We start from the raw sequence: 18,353 nt of genomic DNA, 5'->3' as shown, positions 1-18,353 counted from the left end.
GTACAAGCAAAGTGGCCATAGGGGTGAGAAGGGAAGAGGAGTGTGGGACTAAATGTTAGAAAGTCGGGAGATCTAGAGAAGGAGGGAGAGAAGCACAATGGGCAAGAGAGTGAGTCAGGACAGCTGAACTGTAGCAAGGATACAAGAGGGTTAGAATGAAGGGAGACCGGCAACCAACAGTAATCGAAGAGCAAATGGGGAAAAACAAAATCCAGAGACCAACTTTCAGAATTGAGTGAATGATGTCAGGGTATGGAGATTCCTCTCAGCTGCAGCTGTTGCTCCCCTCATAGAGGGGGAGAAAGAGAATGTGGATAGACCTGGTGCCCTAGACAGGTCCCTTTCAATCTTGCTGAGAATGGGGAGGCTGGATAGCCCTGATTTACATTGTGTGCCTTCAACTCATATGGTGCCATTGGATGCTCTGGGGAAGGAGTCTTACAGATCTAGAAACAGATTCCATAATCAGGTCCACGCAAGTTCCTTCCTGCTACAGCTGTTGTTCCCCATGGGTGTCTCTAGGTCTAGTGTGTGGGAACTAAAATGCCCTGATTTTATATTTATCTGTATGCCTACCTATGTCATTACATTACAAATAGTGCCATGTACCTTTGTCCTAGGTCAGTGTTTTCAGTCTGAAAACTACGAAATAGTGATTTTCCCCTTACAACACTCTGTGTCTGCTTCTGATGTGGAACTCTGAGATTTTAATGGTGAATTTGTGGTTACAGCATGAGACTGGGAGTCAGGAGATCTAAGCCCTATTACTAGAACAACAGACATGTTGTATGACATTGTTCAAGTCCCCATAGTTCTATGCCTTAGTTTGCTCATTTGTACAAAAATGAGGCCAATAACACTTATCTATTTCACAGGGATGTTTTCAGCCTTAGAGGGAAGGAGATTCTTCAAAGGCACATGAACCTTATCCAAAGCCCACAGAAGTCAATGGGAATCTTTCCATTGACTTCAATGTGCTTTGGATCAGACCCTATATTCTGTAAGCATGAAGGATTAGCAATAATGGTAGTAATCTTTGATATAACCTATTAGGAAGCCAAAGTATAGCATTAATATTTTTCCATTTTCCGCACAGTAGTTTTGACAATCTCTCATGTAAATCAGAATTTTCAGTCACAAAAACTTATATCACAGTGTAAATATTTTATATATAAACTAAATGCAAAAATACTATGTCAATGCAATGTTAATGTTGCACAGTTTAAAGTGAAAAAAGAAAAAAAAAATCATGAAATGAAAAAGTTAAGCTTCCTACAGCAACATTAACCCTGCTACATTCCTGTAATTAGAACTGTGTGGCTGGACTCATACAGGATAGGATCCATATTGAGTTGTTTGTTTGCTTTTTCTTAGTAAAGGTGTTGCTTATTCTACCAACATATTAAAGCACAAGCTATAAGAAAGACACATGTAGTGCAAATGAAATGTATACTGAAAGTTGCAGAGCGTGACTGATTTAGTGACAGAGCAATGAAATATTGCAGTGTGCATGAAGCAAAACCTGTGGGAACTGGGCATATTATGGAAAGAAAGAAGTCAGCCACCCATGCAAAATTACCCCTATTGGCCAGCTGAGAACTGACAATGAAGTCAACTGTAAAGGCAGCTGAGACCAGCAGACTTTCCCTAATTACAATATTAAAAGGAGGAGGAGGGAAAAAGAATAATCTGTATATACAAACACAGATAGATATCTATGTTCTACATAAAGCAACTAGCATTGCATTAGCAATCATTTATGTACCAGTATATCTTAGCTAAATATTTCAGCATGATAAAGGCTATGATCATTTATTTCCCCCAAATCTCTATGTTGGAACCTAAGCAAAAATGCAGATAGTTTCAATGTTCTGCATATTACTGTTGATTCACAAAGAAACTGTATAGCTCTTGTAACCCCAGTCAGATACCCATGCATGAGCTGACCTTGGGCAGAGGGCAGAGGAAACTACACAGGTTTAGTCGCAAACACAGAACTGCATGCGATTGCCTTTCATTCTCAGGCAATGTTGAAGGTAAACTAGAATGAAGCTGTAGTATTTCTAAATTAATATATTACATGAGAATCTCATCATATTAGCATTTTTCACAGCACTGCAACATTACAGATTTATCCTATTGCTCTTTTCCACACACTTATCTAATCTGCTTTAGCGGGTTGGAAAGCCAGACAAACAAATGATGAACAGGTATAGTCCTAATTGCATCCCTACTAAAAATCAAAATGCCAGTGGGATCACAACATGACATGGGCACCCATCACCCCTGAATTTTATATAATGTGATTACTTGTGCTTGGGGTTCAGGGTAGTTCAGCTGGAAATATTGCTGAGAAAATGTAAGCAAAAGGCAACTGCATTGCTCTTATTGCATATGTATGGAAAGTGTATACACCTCACCGTCCAAGGCTTTAACTGTAGCAATCTGTTAAGGGGAACCTTCTACATTTCTAAAATAATGTTTTTTGCTTGTTTTAACTGAGGGAATGTTCCTCAGCCTAGACATGTCTTTACTTTTTAAAACTGCTTTAGTAACCATGGTCTCAATACCTAATGATAAAATATTTATTTGTCAGTTTGCTTGGTGCTTTACAAAATCCAGTTGGAGACACGGTATCTGCCCCAAAGAATTTACCTACAGATTCCTTGGCTGTTACTGTACCTCTTACAGATGGTAACAATTGTGAAGCTTCATCTGTGGCAAGATCTCTAGAATTAAAGCTAAAATGTATTCATTGAAACTTGTGAAACTGGATACAGCTTTTGGTTCTTATTCTGACAAAATTTAGACAGTCCCATTTAGAAACACATTATACCAAAAATAAGATTCATAAGCATGGGCCTAGTTTGGGCAGGGAGGAGGAGCTTGTCCCCACAAACTGCAAGCCTCAAACAGGCATGACATTTGCCTCCCCTCATTCGCCTGACTGTAGCTCCCGCCCCCCCGCCCGCCAGAAGTTAAACTACGCCTAAGCTCATAAAACTGTGTCTTTGAATTTAGTTAAAGAAAATTTAGTTTTGAGTAAGAAATTGGAGGCACTGGAGAATAGCTAGTAGAGGTAACCTTCAAATTTTGAGCATATTAAAAACAAGCTGGAGTGGAAGAAACTTCTTAGTCATTGAAATACTACTAGAAGAAAAAAGAAAAAAAATTTCAAAGGAGGATTAAGTTTAAGTATTCAGAATTCTGTGTTTTAATAAGAAAAATTCCGCTTTAGAAGAGCGTTGAAATGTATTGCTGAAAGAACCATCAAAGTAAATCGCTTTTTGAATCTGGACCACATACTTGACAAATGCAACATAGGGTTTTTTCCCCCTAAGGCGGGGGAGAAGAGGATGTGCTTTTCCTTTTTTGTTTCTTTATCATATATAAAAAGAAGATTTTAAAGATTTAAACAACAAAACAACACATCAAAATTTGACCCTGAGAGTTTAATATTGTGTCTCTTACATATGTTCGAAGTCCTATTTGATATTGTTATGACTAAGGTTGTGGATTAAAAGAGGGTGGGGATTAAGGAAAGGAAGCATAAATGGCATGTAAAATCTTTTACGGGGATTGTGTTTAAGTCTTTTTTCTAAATTATTGTTTACTGCAGTATTCCCATGGGAATTTTTTCTATCTCTTTTCATAATTAAACTATACTTCTTATGGTGTGATTATATGGAAATAATAAAGTTAAAATATATAACTAGATTGCCAAATCACACAGTTAGAGTTTACATATACATATATATTACTAATAGTATCTAATCATATGTTTGGACACATTATTAAGGAGAGTTTTGACATGTTATGCTTATATGCAGGTCACTTCAATTTTTACCTTTGGTGTGTTAGCTTTGCTAACTGTCTTGTTAAAAATAAATTATTTTGGGGATGAAGAGTTGTTAAATATTGCTATTATCTGTGAATGATGTCAGCCCCAGCCAGCATATGTTGTGAGCTAATAAAGATTAATTAAGTTTCCACAAATAGACTTTTATTTCAAACACATGCAAACAGTCATATTTATAACTGAATGAAACTTTATAAATACAGAGAAAAGAACCTTTGAGAGAACAGTCATTTTCATTTCACAAACACACACACCAACCGTCTCTCTCACAGGCCAGTGTATGTGTGACTGTGATTGTCTGAACTCTCCCCCGGAGGGTGGAATGGTAGGGGTAGTGCAGCAGCTCCAGATGGCACATGGAATGTGCATGACGGTGTGTGTAAGGAGCAGGGCCGTCCCTCACTATTCTGGGGCCCTACTCAGCCCGCCCATGGGGGGTGGCGGGGAGGGGCAAACCTCTGCGGGCGGGGGAAGGGAGGGCTGGCTTGGAGGGCGGGGGGAACCACCCCCCAGCACTCACCAGTGACGTGGCTGGGGCCAGGTCACTGCACTTCCCGCCGCCGGTGAGTGCAGTCCCGGCCCTGCTGCAGTCCTCAGGGGATTGGGGGCGGGGCTGGGGCGGAGCAGGGGCAGGGCGAGGGCGGAGCAGGGCAGGCTTTGGGGAGGGGGTGGAGTCGGGGCAGGGCTGAGGCGGACCAAGGGTGGGGGGCCATGGTGAAGAGGCGGGGCTGGGGCTGGAGCAGCATGCAGCTGGGCAGGGCACCAGGAAATTTGGTGCCCCAAATTTCCTGGTGCCCTACGCAGCTGTGTACTTTGCATATCGGTAGGGACGGCCCTGGTAGGGAGGGGCCAGAATGCGGTTCTCTATGGGCTGCAGAAGGAGGCGAGAATGGTTCTGTTGAACCAGAAGGTCAACAAGAATCCCCAGCACGTCTGTTTGCTTCTTGAGAAGTACTAACATCTCTTGCTGCACGTCTGTCTCCTTTTCCTGTGCTTTTCTCCTCTCCAACCTATCCCTGTCCATTCTGTCTGCCAGGGTGATCCTCCAAGCCACGTGCTCAGTATCCAAAGCACCAGAGGCGTGCAGGATCTCTTGGAACATGTCATCCCACATGCTCTTCCTTCTCCTCCTTATCTGGCTGAGCCGCTCCACTGTTGTGGATGTAGAGACCCTCCAGGCTCCTCCTCCTTGGGATTCATGGTGCAGCCCGGAGGAGGAGAGGGCGAATTGGGACAATAACGGGGGGGAGGGAGTAGCTCACAGGCATGAGTATATGCAGATAGGGCAATTGAACTGAACACTGGCACCGTTTTCCACAGGCAGTGGTGATTTTAGCTGGTATCTCACTCATGAGGGTACTGGAGGCTAAAAGGGAAAAGCTGCTGCATGAGTCCAGCTGCAGACCAGGTCCATATGCTGCTAGCTTGCAAATGGTGCCTGCTGAAGTAATTGCTGAATGGCATGGGAAAGTGTCTTACCGCGGTGGACGAAATAAGCTAGCCCTCCCCAGAATTTTTTGTCAGAGGATTGCAGACTACATTCAGGAACGTTTCCTCGAGATCTGTATGGGGGATTCATGAGATATCCTGGTGCACAAACAGGTTCTGCAGGGCCCCCTCTGTCTTACAGTACAGGGGAATGAGAAGCAGATAGCAACTCTACCTCTACTGGTTATTTCACTACCTCTTCTGGCATGATTAAAAAAGAGTAAATGAACACATGTCCCTACGATATCAAAGCAAACTGCATACTTACCAGAAATTACTTCCCCTGCAGCAGGCTTGCCAGTACTGAACTGTAGGGACTGGCTCAACTGTTCTGGCGTCAAAAACAGGTCCTGACTCGCTGCGCCACTGGATCCCCTAGTCGCCTGTCCCCCATACTCCTCCTCCTTCTCTTCCTCATCCAACACCTTCTCCTCACTGTTCACTTGGGAACCTGTGACTCCACTCCCCCGAAGTCGCAATGGGGTTAAATTGCAGCAAGGGCGGTTTAGGGTGCACATTAGGAAAAACTTTCTAACTGTCAGGGTGGTGAAGCACTGGAATAAATTGCCTAGGGAGGTTGTGGAGTCTCCATCATTGGAGATTTTTAAAAGCAGGTTAGACAAACACCTGTCAGGGATGGTCTAGATCAGGGGTGGGCAAACTACGACCCCCAGGCCACATCCGGCCCATGGGACCGTCTTGCCTGGCCCTTGAGCTCCCAGCCTCTCCCCTACTGTCCTCCCTCCCCTGCAGCCTCAGCTCGCTGTGCTACCAGTTCTCTGGGCAGTGGGGCTGCGAGCTCTTGCTGGGCAGCGCGGCTGCAAGAGCCGCCAGCCTGCTCCGGTGCTCTAGACTGTGCCACGGCATGGCTGGCTCCAGCCAGGTGGCGCAGCTACAAGTCCTGGTGCTCTGAGTGGCTTGGTAAGGGGGCGAGGAGCGGGGGGAGGAGGGGGGGTTGGATAAGGGGCAGGGGGCCCCGGAGGGCAGTCAGGGGACAGGGAGCAGGGGGTGGTTGGATAGGCGTGGGAGTCCCGGGGGGCCTGTCAGGGGACGGGGGTGTGGATAGGGGTTGGGGCAGTCAGGGGACATGGAGTGGGGGGGGTTGGATGGGGGTGGGGTCCTGGGGGGCAGTTAGGGGCAGTGGGTCCCAGGAGGGGGCGGTCAGGGGACAAGGAACAGGGAGGTTTGGATGGGTCGGAGGTTCTGAGGGGGGCAGTCAGGGGGCGGGAAGTGGGAGGGGGCGGATAAGAGGCACAGCCTTCCCTACCCGGCCCTCCGTATAGTTTCGGAACCCTGATGTGGCCCTCAGGCCAAAAAGTTTGCCCACCCCTGGTCTAGATAATACTTAGTCTTGCCATGAGTGCAGGGGACTCGACAAGATGACCTCTCGAGGACCCTTCCAGTTCTAGGATTCTATGAGGTATCCACGGGGCTCTTGGCAGTGGTAGCTGGTTAGAGGGTGGCATGTAGCTCTTTATAAAAGCGGCATGTCTGCACTCTGCACCAGAGCAACTGTTAGCCTCCCTTGCCTTTTGATATGCTTGTGGCAGAACATTGGCTTTCATGCAGCACTGCTGCGGTCCATCTTGTAGCCCTTCTTCCCCATGCCCTGAGCAATCTGCTCATAGACAATGATGTTTCTATGGTTGGATTGGAGCTGTGCCTGCACAGCCTCTTCTCCCCACAGACCCAGGTGATCCACCACCTCCTGTGTACTCCAGGCAGCATGGAGCCAGCATGGTCAGCAGGGTAGTTGCTAGGTGAGCTCTCCACACCAAGCAAACAGGAAATGGAATTTCAAAAATTCGCGAGGCTTTTAAAGGGGAGATGTGTGTATCTGTGTACCTGCCCTCCAGGCAGCAGAGTTCAAAATGGTGACCAGAGCGGGCAGGTTGGGGCACTATGGGGCACCTCCTGGAGGCCACTAAAATTGACATAAGTAAAACAGAACCTATACTGACACTGCGTTGACCTAACTACATCAACCTAAGCACTACACCTCTCGCAGAGATGGAGTTATTAAGTCACCGTAGCAGACGAGTTTCATTGGTGGGAGCAACATTTTAGTGTAGACGCTTCCAGAGTTAGGTCAACGTAAGCTGCCTTGAGTCGACCTAACTCTATAGTGTAGACCAGACCTTAGTCACCTTCAAAAATTCCAACTCCCAGGTCAGTAATAACAGAAATATGATACTATCTGGTATGATACTATCTATGAAATTAGTATGACGGTCTCACTCCAGTTTAAAGCAAGCATCCAAATCACAAAAATTGCCACTTTAATTGGCAATCTTGTTGGTTGAGATATTAAGCAGCTAATGGGCATGGCGAATGAAATGTATTAGTCCCTAGAAGTTGTCCATCCAAGGTAGATTTGCGCCACATTGGCAGGGAAGTGTGACGAAACTTGTTATTTCTGTATTAGGTGTCTGAGGCCATGTCTACACTACAGACTTAAGTTGACCTATTTCAGAGTAACAGCCGTGTTAGTCTGTATCCGCAAAAAGAAGAACAGGAGTACTTGTGGCACCTTAGAGACTAACAAATTTATTAGAGCATAAGCTTTCGTGGACTACAGCCCACTTCTTCGGATGCATATAGAATGGAACATATAATGAGGAGATATATATACACACATACAGAGAGCATAAACAGGTGGGAGTTGTCTTACCAACTCTGAGAGGCCAATTAATTAAGAGAAAAAAAACTTTTGAAGTGATAATCAAGCTAGCCGAGTACAGACAGTGTGATAAGAAGTGTGAGAGTACTTACAAGGGGAGATAGAGTCAACGTTTGTAATGGCTCAGCCATTCCCAGTCCTTATTCAAACCGGAGTTGATTGTGTCTAGTTTGCATATCAATTCTAGCTCTGCAGTCTCTCTTTGGAGTCTGTTTTTGAAGTTTTTCTGTTGTAATATAGCCACCCGCAGGTCTGTCAGACTTACAGCTACTGCCCTCCTTCTGCCGGTGGTGCACATCCTCAACGGGAGCACTTCTACTGATTGAAGAAGGGCAGTGTGGGGGGCTGAGACCCAGGGTTCACAGCTCTGCGTGGCTCCCCACCGGTAGCCCAGCTGCCCCGCGGGCTCTCGGCCTCTTGCTCCCAACGGGAAGTAGGGGGTAGCCATCTGGGCTTCTCGACTCCCTGTTCCCAGCCGGGAGTGGGGGGACAGCTGCCTGAGCTTCTCGACTCCCTGAATGGGGAACGGGGAGCTGGGCAGGCACAGCTGGGCTTGGCGTGGAGAATCAGGCAGGCACAGCCCGCCTGAGTGTGTGTGTGGGAGAGTGTCTACACAGACACTGCTTCGTCCTAACTACACCGACATAAGCCCTGTGCCTCTCATGGAGGTGGAGTTATGATGTTGGTGTAGTACAGCACATACATGGGTGGGACAAGGCTGTAGTGCGTACACTGACATAGTTAGGTCGACGGAAGTTGCCTTACATCAACCTAACTGTGTAGTATAGACCAGGCTTGAGTGTCCACTTCTCATTTACCGTGCTCTCTTCAAAGGCCTATGAATGTCAAGAAGCTATTCTCTCTCTGAGGCAGTGACTCCGAGTTTTAGATTTTTCCAAGTGGAACCCTATAGCAAGATTTTCAAGAAAGCTCAGCTCCCATTTTGGCATCTTCATGAAATGGACAGATTTTCAAAAGTCCTCAGCACCCAAAAGCTTCCACTGGTAACAAATCTGGCCACACTATTAAAGGTGCTTAAATGGGAATTCTCTTGAAAATCTGGCCCATAGAATTTCCTTACTCCTTCATTGTGGGCTGTTATTTCCCCCCCCCCCCCCATTCTCTTGTCAAGCAACAGCTCCATTGCTGGACAAGTCAAGCAACCAAGAAGAAAAAGATTCCTCCAAAATTATGACACAGTCCTGTATTGGAGGAATAATGGGGAAAGCTGTAGAGGGAGACAATTCACACTTTACTCTAGAAATAGAAAGTGTCATCTCTTAGGGGATGTCTTCACTACCCACCATATAGGCGGGTAGCAATCGATTTATCCGGGATCGATATATCTCGTTAAGACGCAATATATCGATCCCCGAACGCGCTCACCATCGACTCCGGAACTCCACCAGAGCGAGCGGCGGTAGCGCAGTCGACGGGGGAGCCGCGGCCGTCGATCCTGTGCCGTGTGGACCCCAGGTAATTCGATCCAAGATACTTTGACTTCAGCTACGCTACTTGCGTAGCTGAAGTTGCGTATCTTAGATCGATTCCCCATCCCGTGTAGACCAGCCCTTTGAAACAAAATCATGAATAATATGCAGAAGAAATTCATCTCCCTGCCAAGTATTACTATAGGGATTTTTAAACATGCTGGTCACAGTCTGGAGGAACAAATTTCTGAACTTCAAAGAGGTTCCTAATCATCGCATTAGCAAGCAGTATTTAAAACCAGGGTTATTTGTTCATTAGTATAAGGATTTTAATAATACCATCAGGCAATTTGAAATTCCCTGCACTTCAGAATAATGAAATGTTTAGCATTCCCACAACACTTTCTGTGCAAATGATCCTGGCACAAAATATCTTATAACTACAAAATTAATAAGCACCACAAAGACCCTTTGTTATGCAAGAATAGTGAAGGACACTCCAAAGGGGACAATTTTAACACATTTAAGCTCTGTTATTTGGGGGTGGGAGGAGATGAGAAAAAAAAAAGAATACTATATGAATATTGCATAATACTTACTGGTCCTTTAGCCAGTCCTTCACAAAAGGGATAGAGAAGAATTCTGTGAATGGCTCATCTTTCCTCTTTGGATTCTGGCTGATAATTATACCATATATATTTTTTAAAATACAGTTAACAAGAAAACAACAACATTCATCTCAATTGTTGTTATTCTGTTTGTAAATTTGTGTTGCTGAATCATTGGACAAAGTTAATATTTAGAAACAGAATTAACTTACTTGTATAACCACTCAGTCAGAAAATCACAGGCGATAAATTTGGTCCTTTTTCTCTAAAGATAGAAGATAGTTTCAAATTATTTATTACCTTTGGACTGGTCACACATTTTAACTAGTGCTGAGGAACTGCAGCTAAGTTGATTGCCATTGTTGAATAAAATATACAGTACATTATTGTGTCTATTTTAATTTTGCAATTGCCAAGCATCTATGGTTTAGCCAAAGCTGTAGAAATTTCATTTGTGGAACCACTTTTCAAGCCAAGTCTAAATATGAGTACAGTAACTCCTCACTTAACATTGTAGTTATGTTCCTGAAAAATTTGACTTTAAGCGAAACGATGTTAAGCGAATCCAATTTCCTCATAAGAATTAATGTAAATGACGGGGTTAGGTTCCAGGGAAATTTTTTTCACCAGACAAAAGACTATATTATTTATATATATATATATATATACACACACACACACAGTATAAGTTTTAAGCAAACAATTTAATACTGGTACACAGTGATGATGATTGTGAAGCTTGGTTGAGGTGGAGGAGTCAGAGGGTGGGATATTTCCCTCACTGCTCAATGATGAACTAGCAATTGGCTGAGCCCTCAAGGGTTAACTCTCACACTCTACAAGGCAGCAGGAATGGAGGGAGGGGAGACATCGCAGACAGAGACACACACAGTATGTGTGATAAAGAGATATGCACATTTCCCCTTTAAGTACACTGCCTTGTTAATTAGATCAGCTTGCTGAGACCGCAGCTGCTGCTGCCAGCTCCCTCAGTCCTGAGCCCTGGTGCGTCCCCCCTGCTCTATGGAAGATGGGATAAGCGGGGTGCAGGAGCAGGGGACAGCTGAACTGCAGACAGCTGTTGCACAGGGAACTTAGGGGAGTGGGGAGCTGATATGGGGGCTGCTGGTCCACCCTGGTTCCAAGCCCCCATCAGCTAGCTGCAACAGGCTGCTCTTCCTGCAAGCAGTAAACAAAGCAGGCGGCTGCCAAATGACGTTAGAAGGGAGCATTGCACAACTTTAAACGAGCATACTCCCTAATTGATTAGCAACATAACAACGAAACAACGTTAACCGGGACGACTTTAAGTGAGGAGTTACTGTAAAGGAAATTTGTCCATTTTGACATTTACACTAGGATCTTAATGCTTGTTGCACTGTAGTTATAACAAATTCCTTCCCAGTATCATTCCTTCCAAATGGTGGTTTCTTTGATTGAAGGAATTAATGGATTTGATGTAAGAAACTGCTGTATATTACTGTACATTGTATTCAAAGGTGTTATCTCGTTCTTACAAAGTCTCCTTAACCTACTTATGACTGACATTTTTCATCATCATCACAGAATTTCACTTTGATATAAATACTTTCTCACTTTTGATTAACATGGCACATCAAAGTGTTCAAATGATTGAAACACACACAAAGAACGGATTCAGAAACACACTACCCAATTCTGGAACAAAATGCTCTACCATTCACTTATAACAGGAGACAAGAGACGTATATTATGAACTCCAATGTGCTCACTGGAATCTGACATTGTTGAGGCAAGGGAGGACAGGAAGGATGGTAAGTAGAATGTGCTAGGTCCCAAGAACCTAGCTGGCAAGTATGCCTGGCAGAATTCGTGGCCTTGTTCTTAAAATTAAGAGGCCAAGTTCAGCACCAGTATAATCAAGCACAGCTCCACAGAGGACACAGGAAGCTACATCTACGTATCTGATGGCAGCATTCAGCCACATGAGTCTGTTCCTGCAATATACTTAGCACCCTCAATTCCCATTGAAATCAGTAGAAGTTGAGGGCATCCAGAATATCCCATGATCTAGTCCACGCTTTGTTGTTATTTTCCTTAATCTAAAATAAAAGTAATCTAATCTGTAAAGTAATGTTGGCTGTTGTGTATAGAAAACTTAATAATCTTTTCCATACAAAACCTTACCAGTAGATACACAAGACTCCAGTCTCTCTTTTTTTTAATTGGACCCCTATTATGGACAAGATAATAGCATTGAACCACAGCTGTATGTAGGAGATAGTGTGAACCTGCATCAATCCAATGGAGCTGAAGGAGGCATTGTGCTTAAATCATGCCAAGCTGCTTGCCCCTAGGGTGACCAGATGTCCCAATTTTATAGGGACAGTCCCGATTTTGGGGTCTTTTTCTTATATAGGCTCCTATTACCCCTCACCCCATCCCGATTTTTCACATTTTCTGTCTGGTCACTCTACTTGCCTCAGTGCACCTGACCAATTCAGTAGGCAGGCAGGTGTGAAGGGGAGCAGGCCCATACCCCACTTTGGGGAAATTTGTGCATCCATAGGAAAACAGAAGGAGCATAGAGACTGTGATTGTCTCTAGACCTTGTCTGTGGTGTCTGGAGGAAGAAGCAACAGCACTATGGCCAGGGACACTCTGGTCCTATATCTTCAGTCCCCCAGGTAAAGTATCGTTGAAATAGGAGTTGCCAACTTTCAAGGGTTTTTCTGAGAGTCTTGCAATAGTTGGTGTTTTTCTTAGAAGCCCCAACTCCTGGAGACAAGTGATCATGTGAGAATCTCAACTTTCATTTAACAAGTAAATACGTTTCTAGCCCTTATGGTTGGGGGAGGGGAAAAGCTTGAAAATTCTGAGCCTTAAGTGCTTAAAAATAAAACAGAAGGTAAATAAAAAGAACTCAACATTTTTTTGAGTTTGAAAAACTCATTTTTTCAGCCAATCTTATGATTTCTGGGGGTCTGACTTATGTATGACTTTTGAATACTTGGGGTTGACATTACTGGAAGTTACCCTTTTAACTTTTGTAATAATGTTCAAAAAACCTCAAACCAAGCAAAAATGTATGTATTTAAACATTCAATTTAGCATTATAAAAACAAACAGTATAATCTGAAATCCAGGGACCTGGGTGACTCCATTAAAAATGTTTTTAGGCCAGGATAATTTTAGATTGTTTGGCAACATTAAAGCTCATACCAAAACTGATATGCATGCACAAAGGTGACTTTTGTACTTATAAAAAGGATACATAATTGAAACTTTTGCTTTTATATGTTTAATGCAATCAAATATTATGCAATATGGGGAGGGATAGCTCAGTGGTTTGAGCATTGGCCTGCTAAACCCAGGGTTGTGAGTTCAATCCTTGAGGGGGCCACTTAGGGATCTGGGGCAAAATCAGTACTTGGTCCTGCTAGTGAAGGCAGGGGGCTGGACTCGATGACCTTTCGAGGTCCCTTCCAGTTCTAGGAGATGGGATATCTCCATTAATTAATTAATTAATTAATTAATTAATTAAAAAAAAATTCACACACCACTTTTCTACTCAAGATACTGGCTGGCTCTATTGCACTTGACACTAATAAACAAGCTGTTCCGTTGTTGCCATACACAATAGTAAAACGAAAGTTTATTTTCTCTTCAATTATACCTTACTATTCAATTCAAACACACTGTAGCTTTCTAAAAGACAGCATTATGAAAACACTAAAATATAACTGTGGGGAAATGAAAGCAGGCATCTTAAGTAAATGCTCTGAAAAACATTTAAATTAGCTAACCATAAATAAACTGCATAATGACAACATTTCTTTTCTTTTCACAGCAGATGCATTGTTTCTAATGGTATTTACAGCGCTATTTAGTTTTGAAGTTTCATTCCATACAGTTAGCAAGTGCTGCCAGAGCTACTATTAAAATGGGCAAGCAACCTCATATGTAAGGGGCACGCCGAGAGACTGAATCACTTCTGAGGCAGAGAAAAAAATGGAAGAAATGTTGCTGTTCTTTTGATTGGGGCCAGCGTGGACGTGTTGTGAATACCCAGGCGCACACAGAACAGTCAAAGTATTGTGCCATTGCTCAGCTAAAAGCATTATCTGTTAGGTGGTCCAGAGAGGGATGTGGAAACTTTGTGTGACCTTCGCAAAGCACGTGCACATCTGGGTCCACAAATACACTGCACATTACTAACATTCAAGGATAAAGCCCTATGTGCGGTGCAACCTCCCAAACTAAATGCACAGGCTCAAAAGCAACATTTGGAGATAAAGATCAAGTGAACACAGCTAGGGTGAAGGACACAGAACCAGAAGCAATGCAAGATTAAGGACTAGGGATCAAATAATGATCTAGTTGAAGTCAACCGCAAAACTCCCATAGCCTATAAATGTACAGCAATTTGGCCCTAAGAGCACCACTAGACAGGAATAGCTGCTTCTACAGCTAGGAATTCTACCTAGCTGTAGAAGCAGCAGGAATGATTCAGGAATCAAGATTACAAGCAGCAGCCAGCATTAGGGGACTAGTGCCAGGATTTTATAGCTGGAACTGAGAACATAGGGCAGAATTAATGACTCGGGGCCAAATGCAGCAAGCAACATTCAGGACCAATTGGCAGAATTCTGTGCCAGGCCTTGGGAGCAGCAGACAGATGCACTGGACTTACGAAAAAGGACTAATGCACTTGCAGTTCCTAATGCATTTGCAGCTATTCCTGAAAAGACACCTTCTGTGAGCTCCCTTTCTCTTCCTCTGCCCTCAAAAGAGCAAATTACTGCAGACAGCTAATGTCATGACTTCCTCCTCTAATCAGCAATGCTATTATCAGCATTACCATGCTAGTCATGGACTAGGTCCCTATTGTGCTAGGCACAGTACAAACACAGAACAAAAAAATAGTCCCTGCTCCAAAGAGGTTACAATCTAAATTATTCTTTGCTTGTGAACCAGAAAATTGACAGATTGGTTTCCCCAGACATTCCTTGGCAGCACAGGAAGAATTTTAAAGGGCCAGGACTGTAAATCTTTTAGGGCAGAGGGAGCTGAGTTTGCACCCCCTTAAACTCACCTTGCAAACTTCATAGGAGCAGTGGTGTATTATTGATCAAGTGTAGGACAGCTTTTGAAATCCATCCCAGGACTAAGAGGAACTTTGCCAATGAAGGCTGCCTGTTGAATTAGTCCACCTTTCAGCTGGCTTGGCATCCCGAGGTGCTCTTGGATTCAGAGGGAGCAGAAGTTGTCAAGAGCACAATTTTTAAATTTTGCTTGGGGAAAAAGTGGTGACGTTTACTCTTTAATGCAGACCGCCCCACAGTTACCAACAGACAGGATTTTGCAGAGTGCTCTGCCTGGGACTAGCCTTAAAGACTTGTGCAGAGTGTGGCTGTTTACTTACACCACACAATGCTGCACAGTGTACGCTTCCAAGTGAAATTCAAAGCATGGGTTTTGACTGGGATCCTCATTTTCCTAGCGATTGTCTCTCTGTGCTCCAACCTAACAGCTGAGAGAAGCAGAGGTTCTCTTTCTAAAAGTTCACAAACCTGAACGTCCAAGGTCTGCAGACTGGGTGTTCTCAGTTGGGCAGTTCTCAGTTCTGGAATTTGAGGCCCTGTTGATCTGATAGAGCTTGAGTTTGCTGACCTTCAAAACTGACCTAATTTTTGTCTAAGGGGTGCTAGAGATGGGCTTTACATTTTCTTTTGCGGCAGGGGCATTTTGCGTTCCCCAGTTAGCATTGTGTTAGTATATTGCTTCAATTTATGCAATCTTATAATTTATGTAGATGTACCTACAGGTGGTAATAGGTGCATTTTATGAATTAAAAAAATAAAATGAACACAAACATCTTTAAATAGAGGTGATTTTATATTTATAATGATACTGCGTTTTTCACCTGAATAATTGATTCTAGGGGCCCTAAACAATAATTATAAAACAGAGCACCTGTAGTCTACAGCATAAATGAATGTTCATGGATGGTGGATCATATTTGCTTTTAAAGCACAGACTTAGAGCCTGATGGTGCGAATTAGGTACTGCCCTGCATTAGGTGTCGTAAAGATCTGCAGTACCCAGGGGGAAATTCAGAAGACTCTAAGGGACAGAGGCACTCAGTGCCTATCAAAGTAGAACGCGGTTTCCTTGAGGTAAAGCCTACTCTTCAACTAAGGAGGAGCGTTTAGCTGTCAAGGTGATTGAGGCCCTCCGCTATGACTTAGGGAACCACTTCACACTGGTCACAGACCCTGTCCCTCTGAAATTCCTATATGCCTGGTTCATGAAGTGGTATCTGTCCTTGCTACCTTAAGTCTTTCAAGATGCAACAGAACAGGGATGGTGCCACATTATGCCATTTCTGTCCTGCAAAGGGATGTGTGTGTGTTGGGGCAGGTGTAAAGTGTAGCTTTTGCTTGGTGCACTCAAGGGCTTGGGGTCTTTGGGAGAAGGGAGTAGGTGAAATCTATGATGTGTACATAACCCACACTAAGACTCCATACACAATCAAGAAGGAAAGGGCTTACCCTCCATTCAAAGGGAACAAGGCAGACAGCCTTCCCCACCTTGGAAAAGCTATTCAGCATGCCAGCTGAAAAAGAGACTCTCCAGCTAAGCTCCACCATAACCCTAAACAAAGAAAGGACTCTCAGCAAGGAGAAAGTGTTCTTTCAGAATCCGCCCAATCCAGGGACGTAGAGCCAGGAGGCTCCAAGAGTGTTTGTTGCTTTTTCAAGTCTAGTTTTAAGTGAACCAAAGGAAGGTGCTTCCGCCTTCTGCCTGGGAAAATACAATAGATATGTATCTGAAGGTTTTGTAGTTGAAAGAGTGGAGCCTACTTGCCATATTACCCCTTTATCCCAAATCCATGGACTCCCTTCCTCTGCATGAATATGATGCAACTGAGCTGCCACAGGCGTTAGAGGGTATGGGCAGACGGAGAAAAAGCTGTTGTACATCATATGCTTCTCCTAAAGGGTAGGGGATTAGTGCAAAGACATGAACTGGGGACCAGTGGAATGTTCCAATGGAAGAGAGGGGATCAGGAGCAGCAGTGAAGGGCTAGTTCTCCAAAGTGAAAGACTCAGGGCATCCATATGGCTAAGCGGCCACAGATCTGAGGTTAAAAGCTAGAGCCGCAAGTGAAAGGGATGATACCTTGGAAATTCCACGTATGTTTTCCTGGTAAGTCTTCCCCTCCCATAGGAAGGTATGATGTGGCCCATGCCATGGTCTTTACCTGACACAGGAATCACAGCATAAAAAGCATATATGCTGACACACAGATATGGCCCTGGGAGAGAGGAAAGTTTGAACAATATTTTAGAAAACTGGTGGGGGGAAAGACATAATGGTAAAACGTTATCAGGCCAGAGCTGCTTCACAGCAAAATTCTCAGCGTTCACATACAGCTAATTTCCATTCCAGCATCTGGATGTGCAGAAACAAAGAATTCTCCCAGAGGAGTTTTCCTGGGCTTGTCATGACAATACCAGATGCGGTTCCTAGAACATGAGAACACTGTAGTTTTGAGCTCTAAAAGGCCAGCTCCTTCACAAGAGAGCTTTCTGTTAGGTCATCACGAATTAACATCTTATCTAGAGGGCCAAATCCTGACCTTGATTATACCTAAAACTAACTGGCAGACTTTGGCTTGATCTCTTTATACCATGGTTTTTCTAAGTCATAGTATTAAACTAGACACTATTTAATGGACCCATCAGACAGTGAATTGTTTTAGAAAGTAAAATCTATATTTCGTTGACAGGAAGGTACTAATGATCTAGCGTTCACTCTGTTTGAAGTAATTTACTCTTTCCTCTGCAATGAATACTAGAAGAGTAACTAATCAAAACAGTGGTGCAGTCACCATTGGAAACAATCAGCCAAATTCATCATTGGTGTATCTCTATTAAAGTTAGTGGACTTATACCAGGGAAGAATTTGGCCGATTATAAGGTTTTTATATGCTATGCCAGTGATTTTCAAACTGTGGGTCATGACCCGGTACTGGGTCACGGTATGTCAGGCGCTAGGTCACCTTGCTCTGGTCAGCACTGCCGACCGGGGTGTTAAAAGTCCGGTTGGCGGTGCTGCCCAGCTAAGGCAGGCTAGTGCCTACCTTTTCCAACACTGCGCTATCACCTGGAAGCAGCCAGCAGCAGGTCTGGCTTCTAGGCGGGTGGGAGGGAGGAGGGGCACAGGGATTCACGTGCTGCCCCCACCCTGAGCACCAGCTCCGCACTCCCATTGGCTGTCAACCGACCAATGGAAACTGTGGG

At 44.0% G+C, this 18,353-nt stretch overlaps 1 protein-coding gene across 3 annotated transcripts in view; it reads right to left on the bottom strand.

Annotated features, from left to right (window-relative positions):
• The window catches only part of IQCK (IQ motif containing K), a 92,733-nt gene that overhangs the window by 58,964 nt on the left and 15,416 nt on the right, over nt 1-18,353 (bottom strand). For 2 of the 3 annotated variants that reach the window (XM_054042541.1, XM_054042543.1), the window contains exons 5-6: nt 10,278-10,330; nt 10,057-10,134 (exon numbers count right to left, since the gene is read on the bottom strand). In XM_054042541.1, the coding sequence (XP_053898516.1) occupies nt 10,057-10,134; nt 10,278-10,330 (131 nt within the window). The remainder of the gene's footprint in view (nt 1-10,056; nt 10,135-10,277; nt 10,331-18,353) is intronic. The other variant, XM_054042542.1, reaches the window with a different exon arrangement.

The sequence above is a fragment of the Malaclemys terrapin genome, chromosome 10 (genome assembly GCF_027887155.1).
Source record: "Malaclemys terrapin pileata isolate rMalTer1 chromosome 10, rMalTer1.hap1, whole genome shotgun sequence".
NCBI lineage: Eukaryota > Metazoa > Chordata > Testudines > Emydidae > Malaclemys > Malaclemys terrapin.
Note: the sequence above shows the minus strand (reverse complement) of the source record. Positions and strands in the feature narration are given on the sequence as shown.